The following is a 15,076-nucleotide window of genomic DNA, read 5'->3' as shown; positions in this document are numbered from 1 at the left end:
TTCTAATAATTATTGTTATGAAATTTTACTTAATTATTTTTATTCAATGTGAGTATTCTAATGTATTTTTATCGCTATAATTGTATGAATAATTTTTGATTACTGAATAATTTTGTAAGGTGTGCGAATAGCATTATATACCTATATATTATTATATACAAGGAGAGGGACTAACCTGTATGACGAATTTTAAAGTATTATATAGGTCAAGTTCACGGTACTCGCTTAGATCCAAATAAATTCAAAATAAACACAAGATGACTCTCTTATTTGCTTCGTTGTAGAACGTATGCGAATCAATTTGATGAGTCTTGCTCACGATATGGCCCGACTTAAACGTCATCAATGTTAACTTTAACATTACTTTCTTGTTTTAGTTTCATCCTTATTTAAAAGTCACAACATTCATCAAAAAAATTATGTTAACGCAGTCGTGAGACGATATCGTGTCGGAGACGAAGCGCCGTGAACTCGTCCAAAGCGATGGGTTAACATTTGTGATATTTTCGTAGTGTTCTTCGCGACCGAACTTAACGGTCATTCCGATTGTAAATACATATTATTTATTAATAATTAATTAGTGCAAATTAGTATTTCTAGTGTAGTAAGTGTGCTTAATCACTGGGAAATAAGATTTAGTGTTAAATTGTTGAGGCAGCTGTTCGGTTGCGAGCAATGTTACCGTCCACTCAGCGAAAGCAACTTATTTGTATTAGAATAAGTTTATCGGCCTTTACTCATTAATAATAAATAAACAATAGACTTAAAACGATATGGTTGTTTTATTTATGATCCTTAGAATAATATCTAAACACTTGAAGTAATGAAATGCCTTCATACATTAGCTATTAAAATTGACGACACGCTTCATAGATACTTGTACTAATCTTGGTTAATGTAGACCTTATTTCTATATTACGTAGTGTATCTTTACTTTTTAGAAGGCGTAGATGATTAAAAATAGGCAAGTTAGTAAAATTAAAAATTGTGTGCAATAAAGAATATATAACTATAAGCAAAGCAAAGGCCTATAGTGGGTTCGATTCCCGCTTAACACTATGTTTTGCAGCCAGAACATGTAAAAAATATCAAATTTAAATAATATAGAATAAACAATATAATCACGAATATAAAATATTCAAATAGAGGACAATTACATGTACATTGTACATACATATAAAACTTAACAAGTATTATTAACCACGGAGACCTTATTATAATTTATGTCACCGCTAGTAGTCCCATAAATGCCATACATATAATTACATATAATTACTCGCAAGAAGAATATTTAGCGATTCCCTCATAGACATATTATCAATACAATAATACTCATCAACGTTGTTAAGAATCACAATAAATAATAGCCACTCGCATATAACACTGGCAACAACTGACTAGCGCCATCTATCGGAATTTCTTTGGGATTGTGTGTACATATAAATATGTTATTGAGGGCAAACCGAATGCGAACTATGAGTTTTCCACTAAATAGAAACTACAGATAAATTTAGCAAATAACAAACATACATAATATATTTAATATAACAAAATTTGTTATGGGACATGACTCCATGGATTTCTACCTTTCATATAAGTTCCCTAGAACCTTTTAACATAAGTATTAAATTAAGCATAAGTAAAATCTTTGATGCCTTGAGAAATTTTTATCATAAAGGGCACTCATGTTGAACTTTTACTTTAGTAAGTCGGAAAACAAATTCTTGTGTGTACGTTAATCTGTTTGTAAAATGTAAATATTTTGTTAACTGACACAACATGGTTTCAAAATTGGCTGCCCTATCAATGGCCCTATCCCGTAGAATTCTGTCTCATACTAGCAAAAAAAATCTAGCTTTATCATGAGGTTTCTCACTTTGCGTACTGTATATTGAATCTACATACATATTTGAATTTTTAAATAGAATTAATCGAAGAAAAACTACCGGATTGCTGTCTGAATTCAGTTTCTTAATTCAGTATGTTGATTTTCGATCAGGCCCTAATTTGACAATATAACTGAAACAATTCCTAATTTTAATTCTACGTGTGTGTTCTCTTTATAAAACTATGTATGGCAAAAAGTGCGGATTGAATTCAGAAGATACGATCTGTATAATAAAAAATCGAAAAAAACTGAATGTGTGGCCTAACATTGAAATTGTGTGTATTTCTGTCCTTTCTGAATTAATGTCCTGCCTATGTAGTTAAATAGTTAGGTAGTAGAAAGTTTTCATTGTATTAAACTAGAGGGCGTTATTACATTTTTTAGAATTTTTTTAGCTAGGTATAGATAGGGTGATCTCTTAGGGTCAACTCACACCAAAAGAGCGTCGAAGCGCGGCGAAGCGGAGCGCAGTTTCCGTGTCATATGAATTTTAACTTTATCTTCATTACTATAATACTTATTATCGCATGACAAGCTCGAACGAGTCGCGCGGATGCCCGCGGCGCCGCTGGAATTCCGTGGAATTCCAGCGGACGGACCGTGCGACTGCGCGAGAAGTCGCGGGAATTCCAGAGAATGCTCGAGCATTCGCGAGCGGCCGCTGGCAATATCCCGCCCCTCGCGCCCGATCCCCGCACGCGTCTGTGCGCGCGAGCATTCGAACTGCGCAAAGAGCGACCCGTGAATTCATCGCGGGAAGGCGCGCGGATTCCCGCGACTGCTCGAGAAGTCGCGGGCCTCCGCTACTCCGCGCTTCGCCGCGCTGCGCTGCGCTTCGCCGCTCTTTTGATGTGAGTGGACCCTAGAGGGTGATCTAGATTCGCTCGTACTTCGTTGATATTAAGCGTAATGATAATAGTACGGGAGCTAGCAACGTTTAAAAAAAAGTCATTTTAGTATAGTTGGGTTTTAGATATACTGTTTCTCTTGCTATTTCGGTTAGAGTCCGGGCTGTCTGGCTGGCCGCAGTGGTTGCGTTTATTAGTGCGCATCTTATCTGCACAGGAAAATATCCTTAATTTAAAGTCATTTTTTAACGCGTAATTTTTAATCTTTTGCCTTTAGATAGATCCATCAGACATAATTTTTTTATTGCAAGACGTTTTTTTCGTTGTAAAATAGGTGCCATACGCAATTTTTATTTCAAAATAACTAAAATGTCATCGAAATAAGTGAAATTACATCAACATGAGTCCGCTTAAAAGGTAAGTAGGTAATAACTTTATTATTTATATTATATTATCCTTTTTTAATACATATATTGAATAATTAGTAAACTAGTATTTTTAATAGATGGTTTCATATTTATTACACTTTTGGGTATAAATATGAATTTGATGATATTTGTATTTTCTAGTGTTTGATTTTACGCGAGTATTATACATTTTGAAATTAAAGACTTGGGAAAATAATACAATGAATAAATCGCATTTAAAATCCGTTAAAAAGTCTTTAATTTCTTGATGATATTTGGTTTTTATCAAGTTTACATTAACGTCCTATTTGAGGTTCGTTGGGAAAAAGGAGGCGATATGGTAGATTGTTGCAAAAAAACTGTAAATAAAAATAAAAAAAATAAAATAATATTTATTTGCTTAAAACATGGTACAGAGAGATGTCAAAATATTTCGATTGTTCATCATGTTTTGCTTAGTCTAAAGCATGCAAATACTGTCTCAATTTAAATCGAATACAATATTGATATTAATCACTTTGCAATTAATTGACAAATATCATTCCACAATAATTACATTTAAAGGCTATACATACAATTATAATAATTAACATTTATGGTCAAAAAATTCTTTTAAGCTATAAAAGCAATTTAAGATCAACCATTTCTTTAGTTTATTTTTATATACATTAAATGTTTGGTTTCGTATACATTTAGGAATACGGTTAAATATTTTTATGAGCATGATAGGCCCACTTTTAGAGTAAAGCGCAGTTTTACAACGTGGCACACTAAGTTTATCAGGGTCTCTAGAGGGAATAATGCTCACGTTAGCCGCCCTTGTGAAATATTGGGGGTGTTTTTTTACGAAGATACAGCTCTCCAGTATGTACATGGAAGTCAGAGTCAGAACGTTTAATTTGTAAATAGTAAAATGAATATTATATATAGTATAAGTAACACAGTGATTACTTATCCTTCACTGGGACTCATGTTGATGGAATTTCACTTATTTCGATGATATTTTAATTATTTTGAAATAAAAATTGCGTCTGGCACCTATTTAACAACGAAAAAAACGTCTTGCAATAAAAAATGTATGTCTAATGGATCTATCTAAAGGCAAACGATTAAAAATTACGCGTTAAAAAATGACTTTAAATTAAGGATATTTTCCTGTGCAGATAAAGATGCGCACTAATAAACGCAACCACTGCGGCCAGCCAGACAGCCCGGACTCTAACCGAAATAGCAAGAGGAACAGCATATCAAAGAAGCAACTATACTAAAATGCTCACTTGTCAACGTTGCTACCTCCTAGAATATAAAGCTAGTGCTTGTGATACCATTAAATTGGTCGAACTAAGAATTCAAATAAGCAGATGCGGCAATTCAAACATTCTATCGCCTTTTGGTGCAATATTTCTATTTTCTATACTAATCTGTTTCATTACAGGAACTTTTTCTAGTATAGCCTCCAATACTTGCACATTACTTCATATTAATATTTATAAGGTTTAAATAAATAGATTGTTAGTTATAAATAAAACAGCGCGTAGTTCTAAACACGTCCTTTATTCAAATATTGTACAGGTTGTTACAAGACTATGTCACAGCAGCGCTCGAGCCGCTCCGCCCGACTCGCTTGCCGGGAAATACATCGCAAATAAACATTACGATGTACTTGACGACATCATACAAATAACTTTAATACTGTATACAATATAATTTCATAAACAGGTCCCAAATAAAGATACATTATATTTTAACGTAACTACTAAGGCTTATTACTAACGGACGGTCCCTACATTCAATCTACCTATTTGTAATTTCTAAAAGTTTCACGTAAATGAGATTAAAGGTAGATTGAATATAGAGACCGGATGTAAACAGCTACCAAACGCAATATCGATAAATCAATGCTATTTACGCAACAAGCTTCAACTGTAAGTATAAACATCAAAGATATAGTTTGAACTAGTAAAAACTGTCGATATCAAAGCCCTACGTATCGTTGTTGTATCGACAACCGCATTGTTTTCGATAGAAAATATCTACAATAATATATCGATATTTAATTCTACATAACATCGTCGGGCGAGCGACGCTGGCGACAGAACGGCAAGCCTCAAGCTGTCGTAAAGGAATGACTTAGATATAATTCTCTATTGCATTTGCTTCACGAGCCGTACACACGAACGATTGTAGCTTTTTATTTGGAAGATTAAATTGACGATACAAACATAAATGGATACACGCATTATTACTTATAAATTTATACTTTAAATTAAATAGACATTTATAAATTGTAAACGATACAAATATTATTTAAAATACAAAAAAGTCAAATATAAAACATCTCTTAAAATCAAGTAGCGTCACACCCGCTCGTGTGTACGACGCCTAACATTTCCTCCACCGCTCGGTGTGGACGAGCCCTTTGGCACTTCTGAAACTACGTCGATACGAAATCAATTTGGAGGGATTCGGAAGAATCAGTTCGGTACGGCGATGCGCAGGCGCATTGTATGCGAATTATTTAAAACACTGCAAATTGTTATACTCAATATTCATTATTTATTGTCGCTTATAAAAATTCGAAGGAAGCAGCATAGACCAAAGGGTATAAAATTCTTATTATCAAATATTTTAATAAATTTTCAGCGCTATTAAAACTCTTTAAAACATTCCTGCCCTCTGCACATCGCCGATATTTTTTGGACGTTGTTGTTCAACTTGGACGTCATCCCTATACACAATTATAATCCCCTCAATAAAATTTATTGAAAAATTTTCTTCAGCTATCACTTCTAATTAAAAATATTCCAGAATTTTTTCAAATAACAACATAAATTTTATCATTTTAAAGCATTTTTCATACATGCACATTGCCAACATTTTTTTTTATTTTTCCCAAAAACCCCATAGAGATAACGTCCCAGTGGAACAATCCCCTAGTGTACGACACACCTAACTACACACTGACTTAGCACCAGTCAAGTGAGCACATTCGTTTTTAACCAACATAACAGAAAGGAGGACAGACGTCAACGACAAGAGAGGCGGAAGCACGGCATACAAAATTATAAATCACCGACCGACTTCAACATGCGGACGACGCGCGTTGAAAACAAAATGTATCGATATATACATAAATATTGTAAAAAATTGAAAAAAAAAAAATCTTAAATCTTGGAAAGGGAAGAATTTTTACCAGATTGCTTCCAACGCGCTTACACCCAAATGCTCGTATTATATACAAAAATACACCATCAAATAATCAAATTATTAAAAAATACAAGAATCATACATATACGATTACACAGTGCGGGGCGCTTGCTGGCTCTATTAGCGAACCGGCAAGCGAAATTAGTCCCTAAACAAATAAAACATACGGTTATAATTCGTTTGGAGTCGATTTAAACATAGGAACGTTCACATAGATCGTCAAAGTATAAATTATCTTACAATACAAAACATAAGTCGTACAAATTGATTGGCTTCGCAATCGCTAACTGCCATCGAAGGAGCGCGTGAGATCCGACACGAGGATTTTAGACTTTATTTTTTATATTATTTTCATAAATCTCGACTAGATTTTCCCTAAATGCCAAAAAAAACTATTTTTAAGCTATTGCATAGCTTCTATCGCGGGCCTTAGCGCGGGGACCGAATCAAGAAATTCGGTAACGAAAAACCTCACTCTCCCCACTCTGACGGGCGGAGGTGTGGCTTGAAGGCATAGCATGCAATAGCTTTACCGCGGCAGTCCCCGAGTGCCACACGTCGTTTTTTTCTATTTGGTACTGTTTTAAATACAACAGTATCTAATAGAAAATCCCCTCGATCGACTTCGTCGTAGCAAACATTTTGTCATTAATAAATTGTAATATTATTCGTGAAAATTCTCATGTCGTATCTTACATACAAAGAAACAACGTTAAGTTACACACAATAAAACATAATATGGCATAATTTATAATACATTAAAAACAATAAATATGCATTGCATCGTAACGCCACGCCGCTACACATTGTCATGTTGCATTTCAAACTTATTTTAAATAAAAATACAGTTTTTGGTAAATAACTGAACAAACCAAAAAATCAAAATTTTCGTTTTATTTTAAATCGCCACGGAGAGCCAATCAGAGAGCGCCACGTCATCGATCGCTTTCCCATTGGTTAAACGCCGATGATTAGTTATTTACCAATAACCACAAACAATACTTTAATATATATTTACAATTTTACGCAGAAATTGTAAAAATATATAATTTATGTTGCATTCTCCAGTGCTCTCGTTCTTGAGATACACTTTTATATTATTACACAAACATTAATATATTTTTTGCAGATATATTAATCATTTAAAATGATTAATATATCTGCTGCTGCTTATTATTATTGATCTTTTACTAAAAATCAATTTATACCCTCAAAATATAAACATTATTCCATATTTCATATTATTCTTTCCGAGACAATTATCTCTCAGTTGAAGTTTTGCATAAAATTTCCTCCATTATTCTCAATAATCTCCCCTTTATTCCTCTAGGGAATATGTTTTTAAATTAAAATTTTACATACTTTTAACGTCCATTATTTACTTTCAAGAAACAAAATCACTTAACATACGCCAAGCAACATCAATACTGCTAGTTAGGTGCTCGAGCCGGTAGCGACGTGACGACCACCATACACAATAAATATCGACAATTATCCCATACACACTAACTAGAGCCGCACGTTAACACCGCACTGACACTGCAACACGGTGCAACACGATGCAACATGGAGAAACACGCGGAAACACGTTTCAACACGCGATAACACGCTGCTTCACGCAGTAACACGATGCAACACGCAGTAACACGATGCAACACGTAGCAACATGCAGCAACACGCAGCAACACGCGGCAACACGGTGCAGGTATCAAGTGTCGGGTCTGTAGGGCGCGCGCGGGCCCGCGCTCTCACACCGTTGGCTACCTGGCAGAAGGGATCCTTCATTAATCATGGTTAGGGTCGGCTCGTTGGCAATATTGTTTTTATAGTCATTATCAGGAATATGATATGATAATAGTATGATGAATAGGGGGAAAATAAAAATAAATTTTTAAATATAATGTCAAGTAGATGCTTGCTCTTAGAAATATGAAAAGATTTTATAAGTTTGTTTTATAGGCTAGAAATAGCAAATGTCCTGCTCCTTGTGGCACCCTCATCAAAGCCGGCCTCCGGAGTCACCAACAGTCGCGCAGGTACCGTACCATACTCTTAGGCTGGTTGCAGAGCTTGACATTGTTATTGCGTATCGTCAGGACTGACGGTACGCACTGATGGTCGGTCAAGCTCTGCAACCAGCCTTATAACAAAGGAACACTCTCGGCCCCAGCGCAGCTCCCTGCGGCACCCCTGTGTATGTCACCTGTGGTCGCGCGGGTACCGTACCACACTGATATAATAAGGGAACACTCTCGGCCCCAGCGCAGCTCCCTGCGGCACCCCTGTGTATGTCACCTGTGGTCGCGCGGGTACCGTACCACACTGATATAACAAAGGAACACTCTCGGCCCCAGCGTAGCTCCCTGCGGCACCCCTGTGCATGTCACCTGTGGTCGCGCGGGTACCGTACCACACTGATATAACAAAGGAACACTCGCGGCCCCAGCGCAGCTCCCTGCGGCACCCCTGTGCATGTCACCTGTGGTCGCGTGGGTGCGGGTGCGGGTGCGGGTGCAGCACGACGCGCTGGTAGTCGCGCCGCGCGAGCTGCTGCCGCTGCCGGGAGCCCAGCTCCGCGGTGCCGTCGCGCGTTATGAACAGCTGCAGCCCTGATGCTGGATGGGAAAAAAACATATAAATGAGATAACTGGATAATGTTGCTGGTTGGACAGTTATACCTGTATTTAGATTAAGTTTTATTGTACAATTAACCAATGTTCTGCTGTTTATTATCCCTAATAAAGAAAGAAAAAAAAATATCAAAGAAAATGAACAAGAAAATGTCAAATTCAAACAAAAAGAAAGCAAACTAGTAGTCGAATGTTGTTAAAAGCTTTGTAAGAATCTAAACATCGTTCCGGACATGTAACAGTGATAAACTTGCAGTTGTCTACATGCGAGAGCATTTACACGTTTAGCCACTTGCGCAAGTCATGAAAACTTTATTGCTAGTGGACCCGTAAAATGTCAAAGTAAATTGAACCCTATATCCCACATATAAGGTCTATAATATACTCACTCTCAGCAGCGTCGTCGACCGCCTGTTTCAAGTCGGTGGCGGCGAGCAGCTCGTCGATAAGAGAGTCCGGATTCACGCGCGTGTTCTCCACGCGACATGACACCGCGTGCTGTTGTGGGAAATATAATTTAAAATTAGTTAGTGTGATGGTGATATAATATTTTTTTTGTGAACTACCTTCACATTTCTCTGCAGTTAATTTTTTTTTCGAATTTTTTGTTGAAACAAATTAACCAAAATGTTGACAATCGAATTGGAACAGGTTTAAGTTAGTTCGGGTAGGTATATCGCGTAGTTGTGTATCTAGTTATTATAGACGATTGAAGTACACAGTTTGTTTCTTCGTTTTTACATTGATTGTTATGCACGTTGCTATTTTTGTAAATTGTTTATTATCATAGTACTTGTTTTTTTTAGTGGTTTTTATCATAAACTGTTGATCAATATATGCTTTAAAGCTCTATCACATAAAGCTCGTCGCTCACCTGCGTGTCATCCTGCGGCGGCGGTGCGGTGGCTCGCTTGCGGCGCTCGAGCGCAGCGCGCGCGCGCTCCAGCGAGCCCGACTCGGACGCGGACGCGGTCAGCGAGCCGGAGGACGGGTTCCTGAGTGATAACCTGACGTTTTAGTTGTTTTGTGGGCGGTCAGGTTGGTTTGGGTAGTGGAAAGGGGGAAAAACGTTTCTTTAAAAGAAAATTTAGAATTATCAAAAGGCGTTGTAGAGCTAGAAATATCGATTGTGAATAGACATCGCTCTTTGAGAGGAGCTATTTATGTTGCATATTAGGTTAAATTAACAAAATAGAGAATAAGAGTACAATTAAACCAATTTGTACGAATTCGTTCAATAACATGTCCTTAAAATTTATTCAGACATTTAAAAAATAAAAATAAAAATTCATATTTGAAACATACACATTAAAAATTAACATGCACTTGAAAGCCGTCGACATGCACCGCTGAAGCAAAAGCAACCAGATAACATGCGCATCACAAAACAGAAAACGTATATAAAAATAATTGAGAAGAAAAATTGGCAGTGTCCTATACATTTGTTCACTAAACTACCTACATAAATTAAAACTTTTTCAAATAAAACAATCCACGGTTCTAGAGATATAACATTGTTTCAAATATTAAAAAAGGATCTACATTATAAAAAAATCAATGCTTATAAAAATCTAAAACTACCCACAATTATATGAAAAAATAATCTGAAAATCCATTAGTAGCAAAATCCTAAGCTAAAATTAACAAGATCAAAGAATTTGAACATAACTTTTCTATAAAAATGTAAAATAATATTTTATATAAACGCCAAAAAAATCACTGATCACAACATCATCACGTGACAACATCTATGTAAAGTGAACGAGACGCTCGAACCAAAATATTATAACAATAATTTTTAACGACCATTTGGTCTTAATAAAGCAACAAAATAATTTAAAATTGAATGTCTCTGTTTAACAATGATCAAGTAAAAGATAAAAAAATGAATACGACATCTCTTTTTATATCTTTCATTCAATTATTAATTGAAATGAAACAGTTCTCTTCTTCGATTATATTTATAATCGATTTATCAAACATGTGATCAACACACTAAAGTTCCTATTTGTTAACATTTACACTGCACTTATTTTCAGTGTCCAACCTATTTTTTTTTCTTTATAACTTTTACTGGACCAACATCAAACACTCACACCCCAATTATCAAAAAGCTTATAATATAATGGTTGCAAGCGTCCCGTCCCCCCACTACGCAATACGCGCGTGTACTGACAGCGCGGAGCTCGGGCGGCGCGGCAGCGAGTGCGACAGCGAGCACGCGCCGCACGACGCGCACGCGCGCCCCGCCTCCGTGCCGCACTCGCGTCTGACGTCACACACGTAGCGACACGTGGCGACACGTAGTCACACGTGCATAGAACCGGAACAACACATTGCACACGTTAGATTATGATGAATTGTTGCGCCTTGATTATAAATGGATTTTTATAAAACCGCCAGATTTTATGTTATGCCACGTTAGGTGGTGGTAACATAAAATTTGTCGAATGATTGAAGGTTTTATAAAAAGTTTTATCTAGTCGATGATATTTATATCGAACAGTTAGTACATATCTTATAGCTACAAAAATCAAACGTAACAAAAACTGAACATAAATTATAAACCATCGGCGAGGACCTGAAAACGACAGTGATTATATCCAGCAACCCACACCGTGAACACCGGAAGCGCATTAGAGTGAAACGTGAAGAGCGTTAGAGCGGACGGGGCGGGGCGCGCACTCACCTGGCGCACTCGGCCACGCTGTGCCGCAGCAGCTCGGCGCCGGCCTTGGGCGTCGACGTCAGCGGCTCGTTCAGCGCCCTGTTCGACACGCTCTTAAACCTGTGCCTCACGTCTATCCGCTCCATCTGGTCCTCCGTCTCCGAGGGTATGCAGTAGAACTCGTCCTCGAGACACCCGGACAGCCGGTTCGCGACCAGCGAGTTCTTCCTGTGTGCGAGCGGCGTCAGGAACGGGAAGTTCGTGAACAGCTCCTCGTTCTTTCTGTTCTTCTCGACGAGCGCCGGGATCGTGTTGAGCGACTTCTGTTTCAGTATTTGGAAGTTCGTGAGCGGCTGAACGACTGAGGAGATCACGGATACTGCCCGTTTTTTCTGGTCGAAGTAGGTGGGCATCGCGAAGGAGCCGTCCTCTATGACCGTGCTGTCCGGGGTCCGGTATTCGTCGCTCGCCGGCGACTGTATGTAGCGCGGGATGACGTCGGGCTGCGCTGTGAGGGTCGCGTTGGGGGTGAGGTACGCGTCGGAGGGGGTCGAGTCGGGGGAGAGGTACAGGTCGGACGTGTCGGTGAGGGTGCGCTCGATCACGAGCTTGGCGAGCCGGCCCGTGTGCTTGCAGCCCGCCCGGGGCACGTATAGCGTGGTCGTGGTCCTCGTCGTTCGCTCTACGCGTAAACTGAGGGGCGGGGTGAGGGGAGGGGAGAAAATAAAAATAATTCAGTAAGCGAATACACAGGCTTAATGTTAGTGACGTGCTGACACGGTTGTTAACAAGCTGGGGCTGTACAGCACAGGTTCTTACAGTAGATATATTCAATAATTGTCAATGAAGCGCGTGCGAACATTGATAGTTCAGTTCAGATATTTACGCAACTTATTGTTACATTTAACAAATCAAAACATGTCTTTTAATTTTCGAAAGAACACAAACATGCTCTTAATATTTATTTGTATAGAACACCTTATATCCATAACCATTATTGACTCGTTTTTAAAGTCACCTCCATGAAACCCGGTAGAAACATAAATTTAAAGGTAAAGAAAAAACTAAAAATAAATAAAATAATAAGTAAAAACATCATTCAACCACTTTATTCCCAATCACAGCAAATCACATTCACCAGGTACATTTTCAAAATTGTTATAATAAACGGATGCAATGTGAAGGAACATATTGTGATCTATTTTTAATTCAAACGTTTGCCTAAACGTATAGCGATATAGATTGCTGTTTTAGTGTTACAACATTGATTAGAATGTTTGTATCATCGCAATACGTACAATGAAACACAGGTAAATCAAGTCCTTCGATTTCTTGAAATTTAGTTTACATACATAGAGTATATTTTATTTTAATATCCTATTATTCGTTCACATCACATCCCACAACACACAAATATTATAACAGATTTATAGAGATGATCAGGTTCGGTTATAAACGGGTTGCAAATAGCTATAGGGAGAATGTTACTAATTAAGAAAATGGAGGGAACCATTCATACACGTTGCTCCGTTTCTAATCGAACGATTAATAACTATAATTAATTATTTAGGTTATAATCGACTGTGGGGGTTGAATTCGTTTAGTAGGTTAGTTTTAACGGTAAAGGTTGAGATTATAAACGTGTAGGGGAGGTAGGGTGAGATTATAAACGTGTAGGGGAGGTAGGGAGAGATTATAAACGTGTAGGGGAGGTAGGGTGAGATTATAAACGTGTAGGGGAGGTAGGGTGAGATTATAAACGTGTAGGGGGGGGTAGGGTGAGATTATAAACGTGTAGGGGGGTAGGGTTAGATTATAAACGTGTAGGGGGAGGTGGGGGGGTAGGGTTAGATTACAATCTAGTGTATACCTATTGTGGTGCGGTCTGTCCGGCGCCGAGTCCCCCTCGGAGCTCTGCCGCGAGTGCGCCGACGCGGCCGACACGGAGCTGCCGTAGCCGGATGCCTGCAAAGTGTGGTGCAGCTGTTAGGATTATACTCAATGTATTCTTGTTAGGTGAATCAGTTGTAAGTAATAAAATTGTGTAATTGTTGAAAATTGGTCAATTTTTTTTACAAAAGTAGCTAATTATACGAACAAATTTATATAATTATGATCAATATAATTATATTATATGTATGTTTATCAGCCATCTGGCTTCCATAACACAAGCGAAAGCTTAGTATGGGATCAGATCGTGCTGTTTGTGAAAATTGTCCTGAAATATTGATTTATTTTATTTATTTAATATGACACATCTGAAAATGATGTGATATGTAACAAACTTTTGTAGGTTGTTATAATCATTTTATAGTTCAATTTTCTCCAAATATACTAGAGACTCATTTCTAAACCTTATTCTCTTACTCTCTCTTACATGTATATCGACCCTTACCTTACTGCTCATGTCCCCGGACGTGTTGGACGAGTTGCGCGAGTGTGTGTGCGGCTGCTGGCACTCTGCGCACGCGCCGACTGTGCTCGGTGCCCCCACTCCCCCCACCACGCCCATACCGCCCATTGATACTGTGAGACTCGCTGGAACGAACGAACACGATTATTGCATTTTAATATATTGGACATCAATGATATTGAAGTTATAAATAATATACATTTAATATTATGAAATTTGATACCCAATTTAACAATGTTTTAAGCTTTAAAATAGGCTGAAGCATTTTTTCCCAGATTTCACAGATATGATATCATATCTATACGTACAAGATACTCTACATGTTTTGTGACACCTTGCATAGATATGCAAACCAAATTAAACATGACATGACATGGTACTTTTATGGAAAACATCAAAATAATTAGCTGTACTTACTCGGACAGTCAGGCAGTGAAGGGGGCTCCTCGCTATCTGGCGAGGGGAGGTCGCAGGAGGGTAACGAAGATAGGGGTTGTGTGTGACCACCTTCTGAAAATTAAGTATAATTTATAATTAATAACATTACAGAAGTAGCCGCGTCTTATCTTCTCATCGTAGTTAGAATAATTATAATAAATTTTGTTATTTTAATTCGATTTTTATACTGAAAAATAATGCGTTTAATTGCAAACAAACGTCACCGATTACAATTTTCTGACACTTTGTAATCTGTTTTGCGAGAAAGGTTTTCATATAACTAAAATACTTAGAGTTAGTTGACTAGCTCTACAACAGTTACCGTAGCTCTTCTTCTTGGTGAGCGAGCCGAAGCCCGAGCTGGCGGTGGAGGAGCCGCAGTCGTCGTCCGGCGCGGGCGCGCTCTCCGAGCCGCTGTCCGCCGCGCCGCCCGCGCTCTCCGCCGCGTCTTGCTTGCGCTCAGGTCTGACACACGACATTATTTATAAAAAATAAATAAATATCCACGACAATTTTCACATACGGCACTTTCTGATCCCATACTAAGCTTATAAACATACATATATGTATATAATTT

The 15,076-nt window shown here is 37.9% G+C and overlaps 1 protein-coding gene across 4 annotated transcripts in view; it reads right to left on the bottom strand.

Annotated features, from left to right (window-relative positions):
- Window positions 1–7,563: 7,563 nt before the first annotated feature.
- LOC123700842 (protein FAM102A) overlaps window positions 7,564–15,076 on the bottom strand; it is a 76,899-nt gene continuing 69,386 nt past the window's right edge. The window contains exons 5-13 of one of the 4 annotated variants that reach the window (XM_045648204.1): window positions 14,822–14,964; window positions 14,479–14,571; window positions 14,044–14,186; window positions 13,519–13,613; window positions 11,670–12,341; window positions 9,855–9,975; window positions 9,370–9,478; window positions 8,830–8,965; window positions 7,564–8,129 (exon numbers count right to left, since the gene is read on the bottom strand). In XM_045648204.1, coding sequence (XP_045504160.1) covers window positions 8,111–8,129; window positions 8,830–8,965; window positions 9,370–9,478; window positions 9,855–9,975; window positions 11,670–12,341; window positions 13,519–13,613; window positions 14,044–14,186; window positions 14,479–14,571; window positions 14,822–14,964 — 1,531 coding nt within the window. In that variant the 3' untranslated portion in view covers window positions 7,564–8,110. The remainder of the gene's footprint in view (window positions 8,130–8,829; window positions 8,966–9,369; window positions 9,479–9,854; window positions 9,976–11,669; window positions 12,342–13,518; window positions 13,614–14,043; window positions 14,187–14,478; window positions 14,572–14,821; window positions 14,965–15,076) is intronic. The other 3 variants (XM_045648212.1, XM_045648187.1, XM_045648195.1) reach the window with 3 other exon arrangements.

The sequence above is a fragment of the Colias croceus genome, chromosome 2 (assembly GCF_905220415.1).
Source record: "Colias croceus chromosome 2, ilColCroc2.1".
In the NCBI taxonomy this organism is placed as follows: Eukaryota; Metazoa; Arthropoda; class Insecta; order Lepidoptera; family Pieridae; genus Colias; species Colias croceus.
Note: the sequence above shows the minus strand (reverse complement) of the source record. Positions and strands in the feature narration are given on the sequence as shown.